We start from the raw sequence: 26,911 nt of genomic DNA on the forward strand, positions 1-26,911 counted from the left end.
ATTACAAGTAAAGTGAAATATTTCACTTTAATTTTGATGATTATGGCTTATAGCTCATGAAAATCAGAAATCCAGTATCTCAAATTATTAGACTATTTCTTAAGATTAATCAAAAAAGGATTTACAATACAGAACTGTCCACCTTCTGAAAAGTATGTTCATTTATACACTCAGTACTTGGTTGGGGCTCTACTATTTCTTCTCTGATCCTAGACAATTTGTCTGGATTCATACGGAAGCTGGATTGTCTGATTCAATTTGTCTGGATTCATACGGAAGCTGGATTGTCTGATTCAATTTGTCTGGATTCATACGGATGCTGCTTGACTGATAAAGTATCGCCTATCTCATCATGCACCAGCATGGGCGTCACACCAGCAAACAGTGTGGGAAATATGCTCAGAAGTTGTGCACAGAAATGTACACAGAAGCAAGCTCAGTGCTTGCGGTGACATTAGATGACTTAGAAAGCTATTTAAGTTAGCCAACATGACACTGTTTACTAGCTTAAGGTCCATAGGAGTAAGCTCCCCTGGGTCAGCTTCTTCTGTCTGATCCTTGTAAAGGACACATACAGAGGAGACCGAATCTATGCCACACTCATAATACTATTTAAGCATATTCACATGACACAAACGAGTAGACTTTCTCCTATAAGGAGTATACACTACATAGTTGACATCATTCAGCTTTTCTTTGATCACATATGGGCCACTGAACTGAGCCTGCAGTGGATCAGCTCTGATAGGCAAAAGAACTAACACTCTATCTCCCACCTCAAAGCACCTGGCCACAGCTTTTCGATTATAATGATCCTTCATTCTGCTCTGAGACACTTGAAATGCTCTTTAAACTCAGACACATAGTCCAGCACAATCACCTCAGAATCTTGTGCAAAGAATTTCTCCTTGACAAATTTCAGTGGACCTCGCACTTCATGACCAAATATGAACTCAAATGGATTAAACCATGTAGACTCTCAAACTGAATCCCGTGTAGCAGACAACAGAAAAGGAATGCTTCTGTCCCATTCCCCTACCTGATCAACACAGTACACCCTAATCATGGTCTTAAGTGTCTGATGATGTCGCTCCAGTGCCCCTTGTGACTGTGGGTGGTAGATAGAAGACTTGTTTGACTCCCAATTCTTGCATCACAGCCTGAAAGACCCTGGACATACAGTTTGAGCCCTAATCTGACTGTATCTCTTTGGGAAGCCCAAACTGAGTAAAGAACTTCAAAAGGCAGTCCAAAATGAACTTTGCACTGATATTACAAAGGGGAAAGGCCTCCAGGAAACCTGCAGTTATATTCATTATAGTCAGCAGATATTGATGCCCTCATTTAGTCCTTGGTAGAGGACCTACACAGTCTATTAAAACATGACTGAATGGTTCTGCTAATTAATCAGAACTAGTGGAGCAGATGGAATAATTTGAAGAGGCTTTCCTCCAAACTGACATGCATGACAGGTCTTACAAAAAGCTACAATTTCTTTCTGCATGTTAAGCCAATAAAAGTGTCTCATAACCTTGGCCTTGGTCTTATTTATGCCCAGATGACCTGAGGTAGAACTCTCATGAACCAATCTCACAATCTCCTCTCTGCATCAAGGAGGAACAACAACCTGATAGTAAACGCTCCATTCCTCTGCAGCAGAACACCCAGGATCCCTCCACTTCTTCATTAGGACATTAGGGCAATATTCTGAACATAAAACCCTCCCACCTCACCTGCCAAATCCTCCAGAGTGCCAGCATGGGTCAAGATGTTATTAATGACAGGGTCATTATTTTCTCTTATCAGATCTTCACACCAAAACTTCTGGTCACGCGGAGTATTCTCTGCAAAGAAAGTTTCCACAATATTACCCCTAACTTGGCTTGTCCTTGCTCTACCTCATTACGCTCTTCCGGTTTGCTCTGAGATTGAGAGTGAGTCACTACACATGCAGGGAAGACCCTAGGAAACTGTTCCTGTAATGCCTCCATTTCAGATGACTCCACAGGAGTCTCTGTGACCAAAGGAATAACACACACCTTGTCACCAGCCAAGTCATTACCCAGCACAAATGTGACTCCAGGAATAGGTCGGCTGGCCACCACCCCAACCTTAACTACTCCTGTCACTAAGGATGATTGTAAATAATTGTAGCAGCTCGTAGGAGGGGGAGGAGCACAGAAAGATGGCAGGCCAGAATAAAGTTCAATAATTTGTTTATTTTGCTCTTTTCAGATGCAAAATTCACTCTCTTCCATGCGCACGCACGCACGCACATACACACACACACACACACACACACACACACAAGTCATCTGGTTCAGGAGAGAGCTCTCTTCCTTTGCTCTCTCTACCTTTATATAGGGCTTGGTCACTGGGAAGACACACAAACAGGTTAATTGACATCAGGTGTAGTGATTCTGCCACTTACCTTCCCTGACTCCGCCCTCCAGTCACAGACCGGCGCTTGACCATGCCCCCACTGCCACATACCCCCACCGCCCGACTCAGGCCGGGCAGCTGTCCGGCCCGCAGCCGACTCCCCCCGCCTTGACGGGAGAGAAAGTCCGCCACAACCATCTGCGCCCCCGGCCTGTGGATCACCTTGAAGTTAAAGGGTTGGAGTGCCAGATACCAACAGGTGATCCGCACGTTGGCATCCTTCATGTGGTGGAGCCACTGGAGGGACGCGTGGTCTGAACAGAGGGTGAAAGGGCGTCCCAGCAGGTAGTAGCGGAGGGCGAGGACCGCCCACTTGATCACGAGGCACTCCTTTTCAATGGTGCCGTAGCGCCCCTCAAGTACCTACAGCTTTCTGCTGATGTACAGCACTGGACAGTCCTCCACCTCCTGGGACAAAACGGCTCCCAGCCCTCTGTCCGATGCATCCGTCTGTAACATAAAAGGGACAGAAAAGTCAGGGGAGTGTAACAGTGGCCCCCTGCACAGTGCAGCCTTCACCTCAGAGAAAGCCCGCTGGCATTGCTCCATCCACTGGACCGGATCTGGTGCCCCCTTTTTAGTCAGATCAGTCAGCGGGCTGGTGACATCCAAATAATTAGGTATAAACCTACGATAGTAGCCAGCCAGCCCCAGGAACTGTCTCACCCCCTTTTTGGTCTTGGGCCTCAGGCAGGCCGCAATTGCTGCTGTCTTGTTAATTTGGGGACGCACCTGCCTGTTGCCCAAGTGGAAGCCCAGATACCGTACTTCCACCCGCCCAATCGCACACTTCTTCGGGTTGGCTGTGAGACCCGCTCACCTCAGCGACCTAAGGACAGCCCTCAGGTGTTGTAGGTGCCGCGGCCAGTCATTACTATAAATAATGATGTCGTCGAGGTACGCGGCCGCGTAGGTGGCGTGGGGACGGAGGACCCTATCCATCAGCCGCTGGAATGTAGCGGGCGCCCCAAACAGCCCAAAAGGAAGTGTGACAGACTGGTGTAAGCCGAACGGTGTGGAAAAGGCCATTTTTTCTCAGGATAATGGAGTCAAGGGGATCTGCCAATAACCCTTTGTCAAATCCAGTGTCGAGTAAAAGCGAGCTGTGCCTAGTCGATCGAGCAACTCATCAATAAGAGGCATTGGGTACGCGTCAAAATTAAACACCGCGTTGACTTTTCTATAGTGTACACAGAACCGGACCGACCCGTCTGTCTTGGGTACCAAGACCACCAGGCTGCTCCAGTCACTGTGGGACTCCTCGACAATGCCCATTTCAAGCATGGCCTCGAGTTCTTCCCAAACCACTTTTTTCTTGTGTTCGGGTAGCCTGTAAGGGCGGCTACGCACTACCACCCCCGGGGGCGTCTCAATGTGGTGCTCTATGAGGTCGGTGCGGCTGGGCAGGGGCAAGAACACGTCCGAAAACTCGGTCTGCAACTGGGCAACCTCTGCGAGTTGTGTCGGGGAGAGGTGGTCTCCACAGGGGACCAGAGAGGTACGCGATGCCAATGCTCCCTTTTGAACCTCCGGCCCCAGCTCCGCCTTTTCCGGAATCACCGACACCAACGCCATGGGGACCTCCTCGTTCCAGAGTTTGAGCAGATTGAGGTGGAAAATGTAGCGCCCCACCCCGTCCGTCCGCCTCACCTCGTAGTTGATGTCCCCGACTCGCCGTGTGACCTCAAAGGGTCCTTGCCACTTGGCGATCAATTTGGAGCTCGATGTGGGCAACAGTACGAGTACTTTATCTCCTGGTGCGAACTCCCTAAGGCGCGTACCCCTGTCGTACAGGCAGGTTTGACGTTCTTGGGCCTGCCGCAAATTCTCCTGAGTTAGGTGTGTGAGTGTGTGGAGTTTTGCGCGCAGGTCAATAATGTATTGAATTTCGTTTTTACTTGGTGAAGGTCCCTCCTCCCAATTTTCTCACAGCACATTAGAATGCCGCGCGGCTTACACCCATATAACAGTTCGAACGGGGAGAACTCCGTGGAGGCTTGGGGGACCTCTCGTACTGCAAATAACAAGGGTTCGAGCCATTTATCCCAATTACGTGCGTCCTCACTTACAAATTTTTTAATTATATTCTTGAGGGTGCGATTGAACCATTCAACTAAACCGTCCGTTTGTGGGTGATACACGCTGGTGCAGATCAGCTTAATACCTAATAACCCATACAGTTCGTTCAGTGTACGTGACATAAACGAGGTGCCTTGGTCAGTCAGAATCTCTTTCGGGATTCCAACTCGGGAGATGACGCGGGAGAGTGCTTCCGCAATACTGCGTGCTGAGATATTGCGAAGAGGCACTACTTCCGGGTATCGCGTTGCATAGTCCACCAGAACTAAAATAAAGCGGTACCCTCATGTTGACCAATCTAATGGCCCAACGAGATCCATCCCAATTCTTTCGAATGGGGTCTCGATTAATGGGAGAGGGCGCAAAGGCACTTTTAGAATGGCCGCTGGATTTACTAACTGGCATTCGCGACACGCCGTACACCACCTATGGACATCGTCACGAATCCCTGGCCAATAGAACTGGGCCATTAGTCGGGCTAGTGTCTTATCCTGCCCTAAGTGTCCAGCCATAGGATTAAAGTGAGCCGCCTGGAATACCAATTCCCGGTGGCTCTTTGGAATCAAAAGCTGTGTGACTTGCTCTTTAGTCTGAGTGTCCTGCGTCACTCGGTATAATCTATCCTTCATAATAGAAAAATAGGGAAAGGACGGGGTGGTGTTTGGCTGGAGCATTTGACCATCGATTACTCTCACTTGGTCAGACGCATGTCGCAGAGTCTCATCTCGTGATTGCTCTAACGGAAAATCCGCAAGGGATTCCCCGAGAGAGGGAGGAGGAGCCTGCGGCTCCTCACTCTGACGCGGAGATGACGTAAATGGCTCTGTGACAGCTGCTCCCGCCAATGCGACACCGGGCCCTCTCCCTGCTGAACTATGGCAGGACCCACTCTTCACTAAATGACTCATTAACTCCCCGAATCCCGGCCAATCAGTCCCCAAAATTATCAAGTGGGTGAGGCGAGGATTAACCGCCGCCTTTACTCTAAATTTTTCCCCTCGGAAAAAAATGTGGACCGATACTAAAAGGGTAGCTGTGAACATCCCCATGTACACACAACACCTTCACCCCCTGTGCTCCCCCCAATGCCTCGTCTTGCACCAGGCTTTGGTGAATTGAGGTCTGATTACAGCCAGAGTCCACCAACGCCTGATATGTATCCCCTTGGATACTCACCAGTATGCGATATGCTCCGGCCCGATCAAGGGCGGCTCCTGGCGCGTCGGGGATCCGAACCACTGCGCCCACTTCCATTGCCGAGCGCTGCTGTTGGAGGTGGCCCGGCTCCCCGCAGTGCCAGCAAACCGTCCCAGGCTTCCTGTCTGCACCGGCGCTCTGGGGCTCACTCACCTGGGGGGGGGGGAAGAGACAGACACAGAAGGGAAAAACGGGAGGGCACCACGGGCCGGCTGGGGTGGGGCCGGCCCCTGCCTCCACGGTGGGGGAACAGGGCGAGGACGAGACACAGGAGGAGAGAGAGAGAGGAGAGGAAAGAAGAGGATGTCCGCTGTCCTGCCGTCGGAACAGCCGCCAAATGGTCCTCCGCCAACTCGATGGCCTGATCCAGCGACGCCGGGTGGTGGCACTGGACCCACTCCGCGGTTCGCTCTGGTAGGCGGGCGATGAACTGCTCCAGCACCACCTGATCGATGATTCCCTCAGCGTCGTGGTTGTCGGCCCTCAACCACCGCCAGCAGGCGTCCCGGAGCTGCTGGCCAAATGCGAACGGCCGGCCGACTTCCTCCAAATGCAGAGCGCGGAAGCGCTGTCGCTGTTGTTTGGGGGCGCGCCCCAACCGCTGGAGGACGGCCCGACGAAGGTCTGCGTAGGCCAGCCGGCGGTCGGCGGGGAGCTGTAGCGCGGCCAGCTGTGCCTCTCCCGTTAGCAGGGGGAGGAGGCGCGCCGCGCGCTGTTCCACCGGCCAGCCCGAGGCCTCTGCTGCCTGCTCGAAGAGCGTGAGGAAGGCCTCGGGGTCGTCATGCGGGCCCATCTTAGTTAGGGTGAGGGAAGAAGGGCCTGCGGCGGTGGAGATGGTGGACCCCGCCGACGCGAGGAGGTGCCGGAACACCTGTTGATCTTCCTGCTGCGCCAGCAACAGGGCCTCGAACCGGTGCTCTTGCTCCTTCCGGAGGGTGACTAGCGCCTGGTGCTGGCTCTGGTGGGCCGTGGCGAGGGCGTGGACCAGGTCTGCAAAGAGGGAGGACTCCATGGGGCTGTTCTTTTCCTGTGCTCGGTCTCGGGTTTCGGCACCACTGTAGCAGTTCGTAGGAGGGGGAGGAGCACAGAAAGATGGCAGGCCAGAATAAAGTTCAATCATTTGTTTATTTTGCTCTTTTCAGATGCAAAATTTACTCTCTTCCACGCATGCACACACAAGTTGTCTGGTTCAGGAGAGAGCTCTCTTCCTCTGCTCTCTCTACCTTTATATAGGGCGCGGTCACTGGGAAGACACACAAACACAGGTTAATTGACATCAGGTGTAGTGATTCTGCCACTTACCTTCCTTGACTCTGCCCTCCGGTCACAGACCAGCGCTTGACCACGCCCCCGCTGCCACAATAATCTTGGTGGAGAGGGATAGGCTTAAACTCCCCAGCAACACTATTCACCCCTTGAATTAGGGTACAGTACAAACATTCAAGGAGTTAGATGGAGGAAGGGAGACACCATTTGCCACCCACAGTGACTGAGCTGCCCCTGTGTCTTGTATGATAACCACTGAATATTCTAGTCCAGCCACAGAGACTGTTTCACTAGAGAGAAAACCCTTATACATCTCCCATATGTCACTCTCTATTACCTGACCCTCCCCACTCTTGGCGCACTCTGACACAAGCATACTAGGTTTTGGAGCATTCTCCTTTACCTTGTGTCTATTCAAGAAAAGCCAACCCTCTGACTTCTTGTGTCCTCTTTTGCCACAGTAATAGCACACTAGACCTTCTATTCATGCTGAGCTCAACTGTTGAAAATCCAGTCTTGATACTTTAACCCCCATTGAAGGTTTCTGGGAGCTATTCTCAGCCCCTACCTGGGACTTCAAAAACATTGGACCTGCTAACACCCCTTAAGGTATTCTGATGGGTGAGCTCAAAATCATCTGCCATAACAGCAGTTCTCTTGGTGTCCTCAACCTGTTGGTCTTCCAGGTAGTTTTTCACCTCAAAGCACACACTACTTTTCTAATCTTCAAGGAGAATCAGTCGTTTCAGCTTCTCATAATCATGATTAATGTTTTTAAGAACAGACCCATCTATCAAAACCTCTCCTTTTCTCTAGCATACCCTGTGTGTGTTTGGCCTGCTTTTTTCTTTATACTATGAAAACGTTGTCTGTAAACCTCAGGAGAGAGCTCATATGCAGCTAGGACAGCAGACTTTACAGTATCATAGGATGATGACTGTGTAGTGTCCAAAGCAGCATAAAAGCCCTTCCTACAAACACACTCTGTACAAAGAGTGGCCATTTGTCTTGTGGCCAATATAGATTTTTTTTTCTGCTATTTTTTCAAAAGAAAAAAAGAAAACATCAACCTCCTTTTCACTAAACTGAGGGAGCAGGTGAATATCTCATCTCATCTCATTATCTCTAGCCGCTTTATCCTTCTACAGGGTCGCAGGCAAGCTGGAGCCTATCCCAGCTGACTATGGGCGAAGGGCGGGGTACACCCTGGACAAGTCGCCAGGTCATCACAGGGCTAACACATAGACACAGACAACCATTCACACTCACATTCACACCTACGGTCAATTTAGAGTCAGCAGGTGAATATTTCTACTCAAATCAAAAACTCTATCTGCCTCCATACTGGCTATTTTACATTCTTCCAACTGCAATTGTCGCTTCTCCTGTTCAATTTCTATCAGACAGCTCTCAAAATCATGTCTCATTTGCTCCTTATCTAACTCTAGCATTGCAGGCTCCTGAGCTGCACGCTGCTGCATACATTCCCTCTCAATTTCAAGTTTAGCAAGTTGCACCTCAACATTAACAGCAGCAGTGTCTGAAGTAACTTTAGCAACAAACATTTCTATAAGATCAATTTTCCAAATGTCAGATGGACATTGAACCTGGAAATGTTCTGCAACTTTTTACAGATCACCTTTTATTTTTTTTTGTTCACTGATACCAGTCCCTCATACTGAGAATTCAGTTTTCACAGAGGAACTCCTCACTCATTTTGCCAGAATGGAACCAACCCATCTCTCTATAAAACACAAAATGACACAAAACTTGAGTTCTGAGTTCTACCTACTTCATGCACAGTAGTGATGAAAAAAAGAAAACCGTGTAATGAAAACACTGATACAAATATTTAAAAATTATCACTTGCAGCAACAATGTTGATAGCTTAAAGTTAATTTTACTTAGCTAAACACCTAACTTAGCATTAGCTAGCTAGCTAATTGACTAGCCAGCTAAGCCTCCAATGCTAGCTAACCAGTTAAGCTAACAAAGCTGCCCAATTCAGTTCAAACTCCTGGACGAGCCCCCACTTGTTACATACCAGGCTACCCTCTCAGCTTGCTTAACCCTCAATATACTCAAACGATGGAGAGTAGGGCAGTAACTAAAGCGTGTGTGTGTAAACAAAACCCAAACTGAACTTGTTTAGCACCTGACAGACCCCTCAGCAAGGTGAGGCTTACCTTTTCTCTCTCCAAAGGCACAATGACTCAGTTGGGGGCACCATGGGTACGAAGAGCTTGCACAGGTTTTTTCCTGTTTGGGTTTTGTTCAAGTTTAATTTTGTCTCCTTTTTTCCTACAATCTTGTCTTTTCAATAAAACCAGGTGTCCTCGTCCCTATATTCCCTATGCAATTGGGTGGAACTCCAATGGCATGTGAGTGTCGGTTCTCCCAATGTGGCTTGTACAGGTGAATCTCTATCTATCTATCTATCTATCTATCTATCTATCTATCTATCTATCTATCTATCTATCTATCTATCTATCTGGCATCTCACTGCAGTGACATGGCAGCTCTGACGGTTCTAGCCATCAAAGTTTCTAGGGAAGTATTACAGTAGTGGTTTCCCATTGCCTTGTACTGGATTATTATAGAGGTTTTCTCCTCTCAACCATTCACACATATTCACACCTCTGAGCAATTTGGAGTAGCCAGTAAACCTAACTACATGTCTCTGGACGGTGGGGGAAACCGAAGCGCCCAGAGGAAACCCATGAAGACACGGAGGGAACATGCGAACTCCACACAGAAAGGCCCCCGTCGACCAGGAAGCTTCTTGCTGTGAGGTGACAGTGCTAACTACTGCACCACTGTGCTGCCATACAGGTGAATAGCTGGCTTAAACAAAAATGAAAACAAACACACACACACACACACACACACACACACACACACACACACACACACACACAAAAACCCTCACTAACTACCCACAACCTACAGTAATTCACCTCCCTCTAGGTGGATCAGGCCTGAGAAACTCTACAATCCAGAGTACTCCAAAACCATACTTATTTGTCAATACCAAGTAACTTCTATGCAACAACTTTATCTACACATCTCATATTCGCTATACTGTTGCCATTTTCCCCATTCCTAGCACACACCACTCAGGTGCCACCATAACTGCAATTAAAATGATAGCCTCACCCCTACTGATAGACCGTCAGCTGCTCACGTAATGATGAATCACGTAATGATGCTGGCCACTTTAATATGAACTTGTTCTTATTGAGACTCTTGTGTGTGAAAACCCCAGAAGATCAGCAGTTTCTGAAATACTCAAACCAGTCCATCTGGCACCACCACCCATACCACAGTGAAAGTTACAGAGATCACAATTTTTCCCATTCTGATGTTTGAAGTGAATATTAACTGAAGCTCTTTGTTGTGTTGGATATGCTAAGATGTGTTGGAGTAAATTCAAATGTCAACTGTGTAGGCAGAGTCTTTATTTACAGCATTAATGAAGGCCTGGAAAATAGAGGGAGTATTAACCAGACTATATGGCATTACCATAATCATAGTGACCTGAGGTTGCAATGAAGGTTGTTCTTTATTTGTTGCCCTCACCATATTTTTTGATAATAAACCAGTTTTTGATGACTCATACACTCTTCAGATTGTAGAGGATCCTTGATACTATAGTCAGATAGACATTGAGCGACATGGTGGGAGGCATCTCCGCAGTAGAAGCCGAGACCTTTCTCCAGATGATTCTGGCATTCTCTGATGATTAAATTAGTGAGAGATATACATGGGATCTGGAACTTGAGTTATCTCGCTCTTGACAGAACAAGGACTCTAAATTCTCCTTTCATCAAGGCATTAATCCAGCAAAGTGGCCAAACAGACAACTATGTAACTGTAAAAATATCTTCTTAGCCCCTGGTGGAATGCAACAATGAGTGTAGTTTGTTCAGGTACTGTGGTAGGAGATCATTCAGTGCTTTACAAGTCAATAGTAGTATGTTACCAATGTAAAATTTGATTGGGAGTCAGTGCAGTGTGGATAAGATACGGGTGATGTGATCATACCTTCTGGTTCTAGTAAGGACTCTCGCTGCTGCATTCTGGACTAACCGGAGCTTGTTTATGCACCTACTAGAACAGTGGTTCTCAACTGGTTTTGCTTCAGGACCCACATTTTATGTTGGGCATCAAGTCAAGACCCAACACTACACTATAATATTAATTTTACATAATAATGTTATCAATACTAATTATCTGTTGCATAGGTCTAAAAAAGTTGGATATTAATAATTTTCCATCTGTCCATTATCCATAACCGCTTATCCTGTGCAGGGTCGCGGGCAAGCTGGAGCCTATCCCAGCTTACTATGGGCGAGAGGTGGGGTACACCCTGGACAAGTCGCCAGATCATCGCAGGGCTGACACATAGAGACAAACAATTCACATCTACACCTACGGTCAATTTAGAGCCACCAATTAACTTAACCTGCATGTCTTTGGACTGTGGGGGAAACCGGAGCACCCGGAGGAAACCCACACAGACACGGGGAGAACATGCAAACTCCACACAGAAAAGCCCCTGTTGGCCACTGGGCTCAAACCCAAAACCTTCTTTGTGTGAAGCAACAGTGCTAACCACTACACCACCGTGCCGCCCATAATAATCATTTTCTCTCAGATAACTGCAAATAAATCAACTTACACAGTGAGTTGTTGAGGTTGTGTCTCATAAGTATTTACAGTGTAAAATATCAGTTTATTTTCTCTACAGTGTTGCGAGTCCACAACAATCTTGACTGAGATGATAGTAATGCACATGGAGGTCATCGTCAGACATAACGGACTACCAGGGGATCAGTTTATTAAATGCAATGCATGTACTTAATCATCTGCAAAATTAATTGTCCACATGACATTAAAGGGATAGTTCGGGATTTTTGACATGAATCTGTATGGCATCCCCATCAGTAGTGTCGTGCAAACACACTGACTTGCCCCTGACAGCATCCTGCGAGTCCAGTTCTTGTCCAGTTTTGGTCCAGACGAAAGTAGTCCGGCAAGTTTGTTGGGGTCACGAAAGTAAAACGTTTTTCGTCTCAAAACAGTATGTTTTCAAAAGAGTGATATATTTGCATCACAAAACTGTTGCCAAATAAAAAGTCAGACCTCGAAATCGCTTGGCACTATTTTCTCTCCCTTCTTATCACTGCGCGCTGCCGCCAGGTGACAGCGAAACGCAGACCCACTAAGCTGGTGGGAGACCAAGGCTGCACTCTATCCACGGCAGAGAGGATCTTTTCAAAAGCAGGACAGATTATAACTGAGAGGAGAAATAGAATCAGAATTAACTAGTTAATTGCAGCAATTAAAGGAATAGGTAGGAAAAGGAAGGCGCAAAGACACCGCGCAGCGCCTGAAAACGGGTTTTCAGGCGCTGCGCACCCGTTTTCAGGCGCTGCGTGGTGTCTTTGCGCCTGCAGCGGTGCTTTGCCTGTGCTGTGGCTGAAAATAGTTCCAGATATAAATTGGTCTAGTAAATCCCTTCGTGTTAATTTGCATTGATATGTGTACTCGATGTGAATGTACAAGTCATGAGAAATACTTATAAAAAATCTTGAGTTATTTGATTCACTTTTGCAACGACAATGCTAGCTGGACACGCCGGATTACAGCGACTACGCTAAGCTAAAGCTAACCTGGGCGTTTCTAGATCAGGACAATGGCTGGGTCGGCTACAAAACACTTTGGCTCACTCTTCCAACTCTAGGGACTGCAGGGACTGACTCAATTTCATCTGGGGGTGGCGTACTCCTTTAAATCAAAAATAAAATCTCAGGAGCCGTTTGGGAGCCGAAAGAGCCAGCTCCTTATAGTAAGAAGAGCCAAAAGAGCTGGCTCCCGAAAAAGAGCCGAAATTCCCATCACTAGTAAACAATGAATGAAACAGCCGTGGCTGTCACCTGGCGGCAGCGCGCAGTGATAAGAAGGGAGAGAAAATAGTGCCAAGCGATTCCGAGGTCTGACTTTTTATTTGGCAACGGTTTTGTGATGCAAATATATCACTCTTTTGAACACATACTGTTTTGAGACGAAAAACGTTTTACTTTCGTGACCCCAACAAACTTGCCGGACTACTTTCGTCTGGACCAAAACTGGACAAGAACTGGACTCACAGGATGCTGTCAGGGGTAAGTCAGTGTGTTTGCACGACACTGTTGATGGGGATGCCATACAGATTCATGTCAAAAATTCCGAACTATCCTTTTAATATGAAAATGGGCCACTATTTTCAGCCCGAGTAAGTGTAATTTTCCTAACCTAACAAAAACAACCCCAAATCAGAAAATTATGTTGAAATTATTACATTACAGGCATTTAGCAGACACTCTTATCCAGAGCAACATACAACGAGCACACACACACATACCCAGCACCTGGGGAGCAGTTGAGGATTAGGTGCCTTGCTCAAGGGCACTTCAGCCATAGATTTTTTCCTGCTGGTCCTGAGAATTGAACCAGCGACCTTTTGGGCCCCAAGGCTTCTCTAACCTTTAGACCATGGCTACCCCCATTGAAGTTGAAATTAAAACTGAGAAGAATTATTTTAAGCAATCTTTGACCTGTATTGCATTCAAAACAATATAACAACACATTATTTGATGTTTTACCAACTTTAATTTTATTTATTTATTTTCCCAAATAAACGCATTTCAAGTTTGATTCTTGCAACACATTTCAAAAAAAGTTGGGGCAGTAAAGCATTTACCACTTTGTAATGTTGCCTTTCTGTCTCACAACACTTAAAAGATGTTTAGTGACTGGAGACTCCAAATGATGAAGCATTTCAGGTGTTATTTTGTCCCATTCTTCCTGCAAACAGGTCTTAAGGTGTGCAACAGTACGGAGTCATCATTGTCATATTTTTCATTTCAAAATTAACCATACATTCTTTGATGGGGACAGGCACCCTCTTCTTCCATAGCCATGCCTTTGTAATGTGTGCAGAATGTGGTTTTGCATTATCTTATTGAAATATCCCTGGAAAAGATGTCTTGTAGGCAGCATATGTTGCTCCAAAATATCAATGTACTTTTCTGCATTAATGCTGCCATCACAGAAGTGTAAGTTACCTTTACCAAGGGCACTGACAACCCCATACCATACATTTTCGTCTTTCATCCAGAGCACACAGTATTTCTTCCAAAAAAGACCGGGAATAAGGATTTATCTGAGAACAATACACATTTCCACTGTGTGATGGTCCATCCCAGATGCCTCTGAGCCCAGAGAAGTCGACAACACTTCTGTATACAGTTAATATAAGGCTTCATTTTTGCACAGTAAAGTTTTAACTGGCATTTAGGGATGTAACTCCGTATTGTAGTGCTTGAGAGAGGTTTCCCAAAGTAATCCCAAGCCCATGTGGTTATACCAGCTATAGATGAATGACAGTTCTTGATGCAGTGTTGTCTGAGGGATCGGAGTTCATGGGTGTTCAGCTTAGGCTTGTGCCTTTACCCTTTACGCACCGAAATTCCTCCAGATTCCTAGAATCATTTAATGATATTATGCACCGTAGAGAGCAAAAAAACTGGCATTGGTTTTAACTGGCATTTGTGGATGTAACTCTCTATTGTAGTGTTTCACAAAGGTTTGCCAAAGTAATCCCGAGCCCATGTGGCTATATCAGCTATAGATATAGAAAGATACAGCTTTCAGCTACAGATAATGGATGGATGGATGTAATGTAGAGGGTGAAAAAGCCAAATCCCTTCTTATCCCCTCCGGACACAAGGAAAAATGCTATGGAACGTCATGTGTACAGTTGTACACATTATGTCAGAAGGGGTTATCTTTCTTTGAGGAACATATATAGATATATAATGGTTGTGCTTGTGCCCTTGCCCTTTACACACCTAAATTCCTCCAGATTCACTGAATTGTTTAATGATATAATGTAACGTAGAGGGTGGCACAGTGGTGTAGTGGTTAGCACTATCGCCTCACAGCAAGAAGGTCCTGGGTTCGAGCACAGTGGCCGACGAGGGCCTTTATGTGTGGAGCTTGCATGTTCTCCCCGTGTCTGCGTGGGTTTCCTCCGGGTGCTCCGGTTTCCCCCTACAGTCCAAAGACATGCAGGTTAAGTTAATTGGTGGCACTAAATTGACCGGAAGTGTGAGTGTGAATGATTGATTGTTTGTCTCTCTGTGTCAGCCCTGCGATGATCTGGCGACTTGTCCAGGGTGTACCCCGCCTCTCGCCCGTAGTCAGCTGGGATAGGTTCCAGCTTGCCTGCGACCCTGTACAGGATAAGCAGCTACAGATAATGGATGGATGGATGTAATGTAGAGGGTGAAAAAGCCAAATCCCTTCTTATCCCCTCCGGACACAAGGAAAAATGCTATGGAACGTCATGTGTACAGTTGTACACATTATGTCAGAAGGGGTTATCTTTCTTTGAGGAACATTGTTATTCAATTATTTTCTTGCACATTTGTTGATGGGCGGCACGGTGGTGTAGTGGTTAGCGCTGTCGCCTCACAGCAAGAAGGTCTGGGTTCGAGCCCCGTGGCCGGCGAGGGCCTTTCTGTGCGGAGTTTGCATGCTCTCCCCGCGTCCGCGTGGGTTTCCTCCGGGTGCTCCGGTTTCCCCCACAGTCCAAAGACATGCAGGTTAGGTTAACTGGTGACTCTAAATTGACTGTGAGTGTGAATGGTTGTCTGTGTCTATGTGTCAGCCCGGTGAAGACCTGGCGACTTGTCCAGGGTGTACTCCGCCTTTCGCCTGTAGTCAGCTGGGATAGGCTCCAGCTTGCCTGCGACCCTGTAGAACAAGATAAAGCGGCTAGAGATAATGAGATGAGATGAGACATTTGTTGACAAACTGGAGATCCTTAGCCCATCTATGCTCTTCAAAGACTAGGCCTTTCTTGGATACTGATTTTGTGCCAAATCATGATTACAGTCATCTGTTGATATCACCCATTTCAAATCATATCATTACTTAATTGTTTTACTTCAGTATTAGCCCTAAATTGCCTTGTCCCAACTTTTTTCTTACTTTTTAATCTACATTCTACATCTTGGTCAAATCATTCATAGCCATGGACTTAACTTTCACTGGTATGCTGATGATACTCAGCTATATCTCAGTACAGACTCCCCTCCCAGTGCACTCACTGACTGTATCTCAGATTTAAATCTTTGGTTGCAGGAAAACTTTCTCAAGTTAAACGCTGATAAAACTGAAGTTCTCTTAGTTGTTCCCAAATGCCTACTAATTAACTCATCCAACTTTTCTATTAGTATTGATGGTGTGCTTGTTAAGTCTGATCCTGTTGTCAGAAACCTTGGAGTACTGTTTGATCCATTACTCAGTTTTGATTTTCATATTAAGTCACTCACCAAACTTGCTTTCTTTCATCGTAACATTGCTCATCTTTGTCCTCTTATGACTAATAATGATGTACAAACTCTGGTTCATGCTTTCATTATGTCCCATTTAGATTCCTGTAATTCACTATGTCCCATTTAGATTCCTGCAATTCACTATTCATTGGCCTTCTTGTAAGAAGTTCTTGCAAGGTCTTTACAAAACTACAATAGATTCAGGACTCTGCAACTAGAGTTATAACCCATACGAAATGCCCCGCTCACATCACCCCCACCCTCTCTCAGCTACACTGGCTTATAGTTCTGTCCCGGAATAAATGTAAAACATTGCTTCTTACTTTCAAAGCTTTGCATAATCTTGCTCTGACATACCTTCGGGAACATCTGACCCCCTACACCCACTCTCACTCTCTTAGGCCTTTTAGTAACAATTTCCTTACTGTCCCATGCACCAGACTTTCCACCATGGGGGGCAGGTCCTTCAGTGCCATTGTCCCCAAATTCTGGAATGCTCTTCCTCAATCTCTCAGTCACATAGTAGTCACTTACCTTAATGTGCGTTACTTTCTGCTGCTTTATGTCTTCGGACATATCTTGTATTCTTCTCCCTGTGGTGTCATTGGAGATTGAGATTTTTTTCAACTGATTTGCAGCAGATTTGCGCTGAGGAGCTCTCTGGTCATGTTGACAGCAGCGGGTAAAACAAGCTCCTCTGTAACTGTATGGATCTTTTTGCTTTTTGAACTGTGATGAGTGAGTTTGTATAGTGCTCAACATGCTTACTTCAGAATACTGCACATGTTTGTGATCATTTTTTTAGATGGGTCAAGAGCTTGTACTTTCTTTAGAAAAAAAGTCTACTGGTTTGTCTTCATGACTTGAGTATTCTGTCTCTAAATACCTCATGAATTTTGAAGGTTTCATGCTTTCTGCAGCCTGTAACTCACCAAACAAAACACACTGTCACCTGCATAAACCATTCATCCGTTATCTGTAGTCGCTTATCCTGTACAGGGTTGCAGGCAAGCTGCAGCCTATCTCAGCTGACTATGGGCAAGACGTGGAGTACACCTTGGACAAGTCACCAGATCATCGCAGGACTAACACATAGACACAAACAGCCATTCACACCTATGGTCAATTTAGAGCCACCAATTAGCCTAACCTGCATGTATTTGGACTGTGGGGGGAAACCCACACAGACATGGGGAGAACATGCAAACTCCACACAAAAAGGCCCCCATCGCCCACTGGGATTGAACCCAGGACTTTCTTGCTGTGAGGCGACAGTGCTAACCACTACGCCACCATGCCACCCTGCATAAACCATGCTTGTCATATTTTTATTTACCTTGCATAGTTTTTTTCCAGCCTTTTAGAGGAGGAGTGAATTTCACCTCATTTATCAATGTTAGCAACAACTGTTTACAAGTGATTTAGCACCAAAATTGACAGCATTTGACTGGACACACAACATGACATGACTGAATTTTTCATTGGCTAGGCTATAACAACAGCTAAGAGGAGCATTTCTTTATTATTCTTCCCCTATTTGAAACAATTTGCTGTATTTTCATAGGTTTTTTTCCCATGTTTTATCATTTACATTTAGCAACATTTTTTTTTCTTCCCAGCAGTGAACCCACTTTTGGTTCACGACCCACTAGTTGAGAAACACTGTACTAGAACAATCCAGACAGTAAGGTATTACAGTAATCAAATCTAGAGGTAACAAAAGCATGAACTAGTTTTTCTGCATCATGTAGTGAACTTATATTTCTTATTTAGCAATATTTCTGAGACAAAAGAAGGCTATCCTAGTAATGTTATCTGCATGCCTATATTACAATTATAAATAACTGCAATAGTTCCTCTGCCAGTTAAACTAAGTTGTTGTATATAACTGTATCCAAAAGGACTAGTTTCATTTAAAGCTACATACACATTTGGTTTGGTCCACATTTCTCTTAAATATAGTACATTAAACCCTTGATCAGTAATAACTGCAGCTAGAGTTATAACCCAACTAGAGCAAGAGCTGAAGAGTTCAGACAACAAACAGTGGTGGAAACTTGTGAAATCTGTGACTGATAGCAACAAAACATCAGCTATTCCCCCTCTCAAACACAATAGTCAAATTTACAACAAGGCCAATGATAAGGCAGAGCTGTTGAACAAGATATTACTTCTAATGCTCAGCTTGATGATGGTGGGAAAAGTCCTCTCAATCTACATTCAAAAACCAGTGCAGTCCTCTCCACTGTGAAATTTCAGCCTAAGGAAGTTCTTAAGAAACTTCTCAGCCTGGATACATCCAAAGCTAACGGCCCTGATGGAATTTCTTCAACTGTACTCAAGTATTGTGCACCCGAGCTTGCTCCAATTCTTACTAAGCTATTCCGTATGTCTTTTGACACCATGCATGTTCCATCTGATTGGAAATCTGCTCATGTGATTGCTATATCAAAAAATGGGAGTAAACAAGATCCATCTAACTACAGGCCAATATCCCTGCTGCCTATAATATCTAAAGTTATGAAAAGCCTCATTTGTGACAATATCCGCAGTCACCTTAGCAAGCATCAGCTCCTATGCAATAATCAATGTGGATTTCGAGAGAAGAGATCAACCATGGACATGCTCTCCTACATCACTCAATGGTGGAACAATGCACTTGACTACCAGAAAGAAATCCGTGTTATAGCCCTTGACATCAGGAAGGCTTTCGACCATGTATGGCACAAAGGTCTCATGACTAAACTTGCATCTTTTGGCATCCAAGGTAACCTGTACGGCTGGATTTCATCCTTTCTATCTGATAGAGAGCAGTCTGTTGTTCTGGATGGAGCTACTTCTTCACCAAGGCCTATATCTGTTGGAGTCCCCCAGGGGAGTATACTCGGCCCTGTGCTATTCTTGATGTTCATAGATGATCTGGCTTCTCACTTAAAGGACGATCTACATCTATTTGCTGATGACTCAACGCTTCACATTGTAATCAAGAACTCATGTGACAACTCTCTGTGCTGGAAGCCTCCAATGTGATCTGCATAAGATCGATTCTTGGGCAGATAGCTGGTGTGTCACCTTTAATGCCAGCAAAACTGAGGAGATGATCATCAGCAGAAAGAGAACCCAGAGTCACCCACCACTCTTCTTCATGAACAATGAGTTGGTTGCTACAAACAACATAAATCTCTTGGGTCTCACCATTACCAGCACCCTATCTTGGGCTTCGCACATCACTGGCATTGCAAAGAAGACAGCAAAGCGCCTTTACATCCTGGGACGAACTAGTGACCTTCTCCCTCAGAAAGCATGCATTACCATGTATAAGGCCTACATCTGCCCTCTCATGGAATATGCTTCTCCTTTGAAAGATGGCATTGTACCACTAGCTCATAGAAGCAATGTTGCCTCGCTTTGTGTTTTCTACTGTCACCTGTTTCTGCAGCCATCCATTGAATTGTCCAACATTCTTCCCAGGAAGGCACCTAGTATAAGAACTACTAGATCCTCCACGAGTGGTCAACCCTTTGCTGTGAGTATTCCAAGATCACATACAAATCTCCATCTCTCATCCTACATTCCCAGGACCAGCTGTTTGTGGAATTACTCCTAGCAACTGTATTCCCCACCACTCCAGATGTGGACGTATTCAAGTCAACAGCAAATGCATACCTCCTGGATCAGGATTTTTAAAACATCTTTTTTTGTGTTCACATTTCTGTTTCGTCTGGTGGTCATGGTATTGATTGTAGTTCATACCTGGCTGGGACATGGTGACCTGTGAGCCTTAGCCTACAGGGTCTGGACCCTTAAACTGCGGGCAAACGGCACACCCATCCAGATGCTGTTTTATTTTATTTTTTCCCCAGTAGGGCTCAGTGTAGGTCTTCCAGCTTGCCATGACCACCTTATGAACCATGTCTTGCTTGTTGTCTAACTGTCCCTGTTTTTTAAATTTTTTTTTTTGGCATTTATCTTTTGCAGTGCAACTGTATGCTTTTGCATTGGGCCGCTTTTCATTTTTCTTGATGGTTCTACCAGGCCCTGAAAAACGAGATTTTAAAAAAATCATCAACAATAAATGCTTTATACGCAAGAGATCTAATAATTAACAATCCCAGCTTTAGATCAAAGGTGCTGGATGAACATTCAGTATGATCTAATTTTATGTTAATTAAAGAAGAAAGCACAACTTTATTCATCACACACTTGTGAAATTTCCTCTCTGCATTTAACCCATCTGAAGCAGTGAACACCCACATGCATAATGAGCACATACCCAGAGCAGTGGGCAGCCATGCTAACAGCACCCAGGGAGTGGGGTGCCTCGCTCAAGGGCACCTCAGCCCAAGGCCATCCCGTATTAACCTAACCTGCATGTCTTGGATTGTGGGGGAAACCAAAGCACCCAGAGGAAACCCACGCAGACACAGGGAGAACATGCAAACTCCACACAGGAAGGCCCTTGCCGGCCACTTGGTTCGAACCCAGAAGTTTCTTGCTGTGAGGCAACCGTGCTAACCACTACACCACCATGCCGCCCACATTACTAGAACTAACTTTTTGAGTATTTCTACATTTTAATATAGATTGGGGAACAGACACAGTCTCAGTATGGTGGAACCTGAGGGCTGACTAATGCTCTTCTCCTCCCTGGCCTTGGCTCTGGATTATCACAGATTAACTAGGCCTGTTCTATGAGCTATACTGCAAGAAATGAGAGGAGCACCTTCCCAAGTGGAGTGGATACTGTCCCATTCTAACAGGCCAGCCTTTCCCTCAAAACTACTCCAATATCCTATAAAGCCCACACTGTTTTCAGAGCACTGCCTGGACATTCAGCAGTTCAGTGATCATAACCTGCTGTAAGCTACATCGCCATGCTGCATTGGGATGGGGCCAGAGGATATTATGGCATCGGACATCACCTTCACTAATTTACACACCTCTACAATGTTACACTTAGTAACCTATGACAGATGAAGGTGTTTATAATTAGCTACTATCTTTGAAAACCTATGCCTATGACCCTAAGATTGTTAGAGTCCAGTGCCCTGGTTCCTGGTATATATCTAACTAGTGCTGCTGGTACCCCAAAGGCCTAGCTAATTTCATGTGCCGTAAGATAAGAGATTCCTATAACTAGAGCTCATTCATGTTTCTCAGCGGGTGCTTCACTGGGGAGAGCAAACCTGTTTGACACTTGAAGTGGAGAAGAGTGGTGCTCCTGTGGGCGAGCCTTAGCGTTAGCTTTGGCTCTGCGATTATGCTGCCAACTTGTCACCTGCTGTGAAGACTAATGTTGGACATATATCTCATATGTATATTTCTTATTCCCATCCATAAATGCACTGAAACATAACTGCATAAACCGCTAATAGATTGTGGATTCTGGCATTTAAGAATCTTTATTTCAACTTTAGTTGATCAAGACACACACAAGCATGAAAGGTTCAGATTAATTTGAATGCATTGTTATTTCTAACCAACACCCAATAAGTGTGTAAACAGATCCACCTGCTCTTTGTTCCTTAGCAAGGCATAAAATGGAGTTATGCCTCAAAGTTTCTTAATTCCAGAAAGGAGACTGTGCACCACACAGAGGTGAATCTGCCCTATTTTTATATTCAGAAGCTGAATTGCTGCTAATTCCTCATTAAAATGGATGTTAATGGTTGTCTGGAGTGAGGTGCAATGTGGTGGTTTGCTACCCAATCCACCCTGCCAGAGCTGAGAGTTTTAGTTAGGCTTGCTTTTTTGTACAAGATGAAGAGGGGGGTTTGTTAGAATGTAGGTCACCTACACAGGAAGCATCACTCAGGGCTTACAAGGCCAAGCAACTGAATAGGCAATTTGCTCAAGTTAACTGGATGGCTGGCTGATTGAGTGTTCACAGTGAGCATGCTCTTTTTTTTCTCCCTCTCAACTTATTCTATATGCTGTTCTGTACACTGGAAATAATTTTTCTGCTCATATCCAAAACAAACAGAGATGTACTGAAATTGGAAACATCAATAAATTAGAAGTTTGGGTTTTCACGGTGACTTTTGTCAAAAGCATCTGTTACGTCTCCTGAGAGAAAAGAAGAAAACATTTCCTCAAGGAATAGAAGAATCCAATCTAACAAGTTATACTCATTGAGAAACCCTAAAAGAAGAAAAAATTTTTTGGGGACAGTAGCTAGAACAAAGTCACAACTATGCTAAGATTTTCCCACTTGCAGACATACAATCAGCATGTAGACAGAGCATGCATATTCACAAGAATGTGTCTGAGCCCTTGGAACATTACAGTATGCTGGTTTCACTTCCAGGTGATATGCCTTTAGTGTCAATTAGTGTTGCCTATATAGTTCCTGTTTTCAAAATGGTTGCTGGATGTTTCTCACCTGTATCAGTGTTTAACAAACACTGTTAATAAGACTACTTATTGTGCCGTGAAATGTAGTTTATTTTTGTCTACAACAAACCTTCAAGTACACACACAGGCGGCATGGTGGTGTAGTGGTTATCACTATTGCCTCACAGCAAGAAGGTTCCGGGTTCAAACCTCGTAGCCAATGGGGGCCTTTCTGTGTGGAGTTTGCATGTTCTCCCCATGTCTGCATGGGGTTCCTCTGGGTGCTCCAGATTCCCCCACAGTTCAAAGACATGCAGATTCAGTACAATGGGGCCACTGTAATTGGTGCAAGCTGTAATGGTTTCCCAGCCATAATGTATGTACATGTATAGATCTTGATATGGCAAAGCTAATAAATAAAAACACACACACACTTGAGTTTGAACTTGAATGTCAGATGAGCAGTGAACTGTTTGGACTGTTGATTTTTGTTTGAAATGTATGTGAAGCACACTGAATAGTGCTCATGGTAGATAAATAAGAGAAAAATGAAAGAAACCCAAAGTTCCATCAACATTCACCTACCTCCAGAGTCCATTACACACACACACACACACACACGGGGCTAAAACTAAACTAAATGGAGTATTTTCTCATTATAATATGTTCCATATATGATATACTTGTTTCAGTTCAGTTCATTTTAGAACATGAAGGGTGTGTGTTTTTGTGTTTTCAACTTTTTTGCAGATACGATGGACCAAGACAGTGGGCAGTGCTTCTGATCGTTTTCATGAGTCCAGCGTGTTCAATGAAACTCTGCGCATTACTCACATCCAGAGGCACCATGGTGGTCGCTACTACTGCAAGGCAGAGAACGGCCTTGGCGCCCCTGCCATTAAGTCCATTCGAGTGGACGTCTATTGTGAGTTACCATCTACCTGTAAGCCAGGAACAAACATATACATGCGTGCACACACACACACACACACACACACACACACACACACACACATACAGAGCAAACTGTTTTTACAATCTCTCCTTCCCCCATATGAGTCAAATATATAATTAGTACATGCATTTTGTATGATGCTAAACAATGAGATATAAGCTTTCCTTGCATATTACATACACATCTCATAGCTCCAGTTCAAAACTCAATAAGCGAAGTTTGGACACCACATACATTATGGCTGATTGACTGCACTTGGGAAAATAAATATTTCTTTTTTTACTTTTTTATATACTTTTTTCTGTTGTGTTCTTAAATTTTGAAAGAGTTGATTAAACTTTCTACATTCATTTCTGCAATAGTACTGCAAAGGTCATGTCAAAACAGGGTAGAATATATCAGCAGGTTCTTTACTGAAGCTAAATGATATTTTAGCAGTCTAAAATTCGGAAACATGAAAAAAGGCTACTGCATGCAAGACGAAGAGGTAAAATTATTTAAACAAGGGTTGGATGGGCAGATCGGGGGCAAAAGCTAGAAGGGGCTAAAATAAACAGTCATGTGAAAAAAAATAAAGTACATCCCATGGAAATTGTAGACTTCTCAACATATTTAAACAAGCAAACATTTCACCCTTTTGAGACAGTGCTTACAGATAAAGGTGATATACTTGAACAACAAGGAAAATAAGCTCCTTCAATCATTTATTCAACAAAAATATCAATAGATGTAATATTCTTCTGTGGAGAAAGTAAGTACACCCTTGGCTTCAGAAGCTAGTATTGCCCTCTTTAACAGAAATAACTTATTGTAGGCGTTTTGTATAATTGTCCACTAAAACTTCCTGACATCAGCTTGCTGAAACTTTTGACCACTCTTTCATGCAAAATTCCTTCAGTTGCAAGCTGTTTGAGGGTTTTCTTGCATGTACTGCTCTTTTCAAATCTCCCCAGAACATTTCAGTGGGGTTCAAGTCTGGGCTTTGATGAGGCCATTCCATAACCCTCCATTTCTTCTTTTTGAGCCATTCCTTGTTGGATTTGCTAGTAGTGTGCTTAGGATCATTATCTTATTGAAAAATCCACCTCTGGTTCACCTTCAACTTTTGAACAAATGGCCTCACATCATCTTCAAGCACTCTTTGATATGATTCAGAATTCATAGTTGAATCAATGAATGCAAGCTTCCCAGTCCCTGAGGCAGCAAACAACCCTAAACCATAACATTTCCACAACCATACTTCACAGTTGGTATGAGGTTCTTCTCCTGAAAAGCCATCTTTGCTCTGTGCCACATGTGTACTCCTACTGTGGCCAAACAACTCTACCTTTGATTCATCAGTCCAGAGCACGTTATTCTAAAAGGCCTGATCTTTGCCTATATGTTCATTGGCAAACTGCAGTCTTGTTTTAACTTTCCTTTTGGACAGCAAAGGCTTTTTCCTGGCACGCCTCCCATGCAGGTTAAATTTGTCCAATCTCTTTCCAATTGTAGATGTATGCACTTTCACTCCAGCAGTTGCAAGAGTTACCTGCAGATCCATGATTACATTTTGGAGTTCTTTGAGACTTCTTTTAGCATCATATGTTGTGCTTCTGGGCTGAATTTGCTGGGGAGGCCAGTCCTGGACAAATTGACAGTTGTTTGAAATCTGTGCTACTTGTAGATGATTTTCCTTACAGTGGAATGATTTATTTCTAATAATTTAGAGATCTTTTAAAATCCCTCACCAGTTTCATAAGCATCCACAACCTTCTTTCTGAGTTCCTTAGAGAGCTCTTTAGATCTTGACATGATGACACCACACACTTAAATAGCAAAGAGAATACCAGACCCTAGATATCAGGTTTAAATAAGACGGGTTCTACCTGCAGCTCCACCTGCAGGAGGTTCTAATCAATGGCACCTTATATGGAACACCTGATTCTAATTTTATGGAGTTGAACTTGTGATAAATATAAGGGTATACTTACTTTTTTTCAGGGTGTCATTACTTTTTGACTGATTTTTAAAAAAATTTAATTATGAAAATGACTACAAAATGTCAATTTTATGTGTCGTTTCTTGGAGTATATTACCTTTATCTGTAGGCACTGTATCAAAGAGAGTAAAATGTTTGCCTGTTTAAATATTTTGAGAAAAGTCTACAATTTCCATGGAATGTACTTATTTTTTCACATGACTGTAAATAAGGTTAAGCTCAAAACTCTGGTTAACAAGTTTGAGTACAAAGAGTATGCAATGGCTCAGACATCCAATTGGCTGGTGGGAGACACTGCAAAGTTCAGAGTATTTGTGCTTCCTCATTATTTCTTAATGGTGAAAAGATGGAAATGATGACAAGAAGATGGTCAGAGCCCATTGTTAGTAGGTTACCAACATTCACTGGGTTTTAGAAAGTGGCAGTGGGAGCGGAATAGCTTTAACAGCGATGCAGTTAATGGTTTTCTAAGCCATTAATGGTTTTGTTAAATTTACTGACATTGTTGAGGGGCACACCCATAGTATTCAAGTGATCAAGGGTATGAGGGTGAGTAATTGGGATAGTCCCCAAGATTTCCTTATAATTCGTGTGTGTACAACTTTAGTGTAGTGTTGGGTCCAACATAAAATTGGGTCCTGAAACAAAACTAGTTGAGAACCACTGCTGTACGGGTCACCTTACACCCTTATAATATTCACACACAATTGAGAAGCAAGGCCACAAGTGTATGTCCATTGCTGTTAAAGTGTCTTGCCATTGGAAATTAAAAGTTTTTAATTGTGAGTTTTAATTGTAAATGTGTGTTTTGTTTTGTTTTTCATGAGCCTGTTCTCTGTTTAAGTGCAGTATTGAATTGTGGAAATGTGAAATGATTCAGAGCCAGAAAGCAGCATGGAAGATAGGTATATTGTTATCAAATTAAACTTCAAGAATCGAAACCCGGAGCAAAAGCTTCTGGAAATGCAGAGTGTAGACATTATCGTTTGAAAACCACCACCATACGGGATACCAAAGCCTAACAGTATAGAGTAGGAACTAAGAAATAGTTTTCCTACAGAATGGTATCATCGTTCTACTACAGTGAAACTGTAGATAACATTTTAATGACTGTATCAAACCTGAAAACAGGCCTAATGGTAACTGATATTAATCTCATCTCATTATTTCTAGCTGCTTTATCCTGTTCTACAGGGTCGCAGGCAAGCTGGAGCCTATCCCAGCTGACTACGGGCGAAAGGCGGGGTACACCCTGGACAAGTCACCAGGTCA

General features: G+C 44.3%; 1 protein-coding gene across 3 annotated transcripts in view; it reads left to right on the forward strand.

The window, feature by feature from the left end:
- Positions 1 to 26,911, forward strand: part of mdga2a (MAM domain containing glycosylphosphatidylinositol anchor 2a) — a 256,090-nt gene that overhangs the window by 46,568 nt on the left and 182,611 nt on the right. For all 3 annotated transcript variants that reach the window (XM_060933897.1, XM_060933898.1, XM_060933899.1), the window contains exon 3: positions 23,454 to 23,628. In XM_060933897.1, coding sequence (XP_060789880.1) covers positions 23,454 to 23,628 — 175 coding nt within the window. The remainder of the gene's footprint in view (positions 1 to 23,453; positions 23,629 to 26,911) is intronic.

The sequence above is a fragment of the Neoarius graeffei genome, chromosome 11 (genome assembly GCF_027579695.1).
Source record: "Neoarius graeffei isolate fNeoGra1 chromosome 11, fNeoGra1.pri, whole genome shotgun sequence".
NCBI lineage: Eukaryota > Metazoa > Chordata > Actinopteri > Siluriformes > Ariidae > Neoarius > Neoarius graeffei.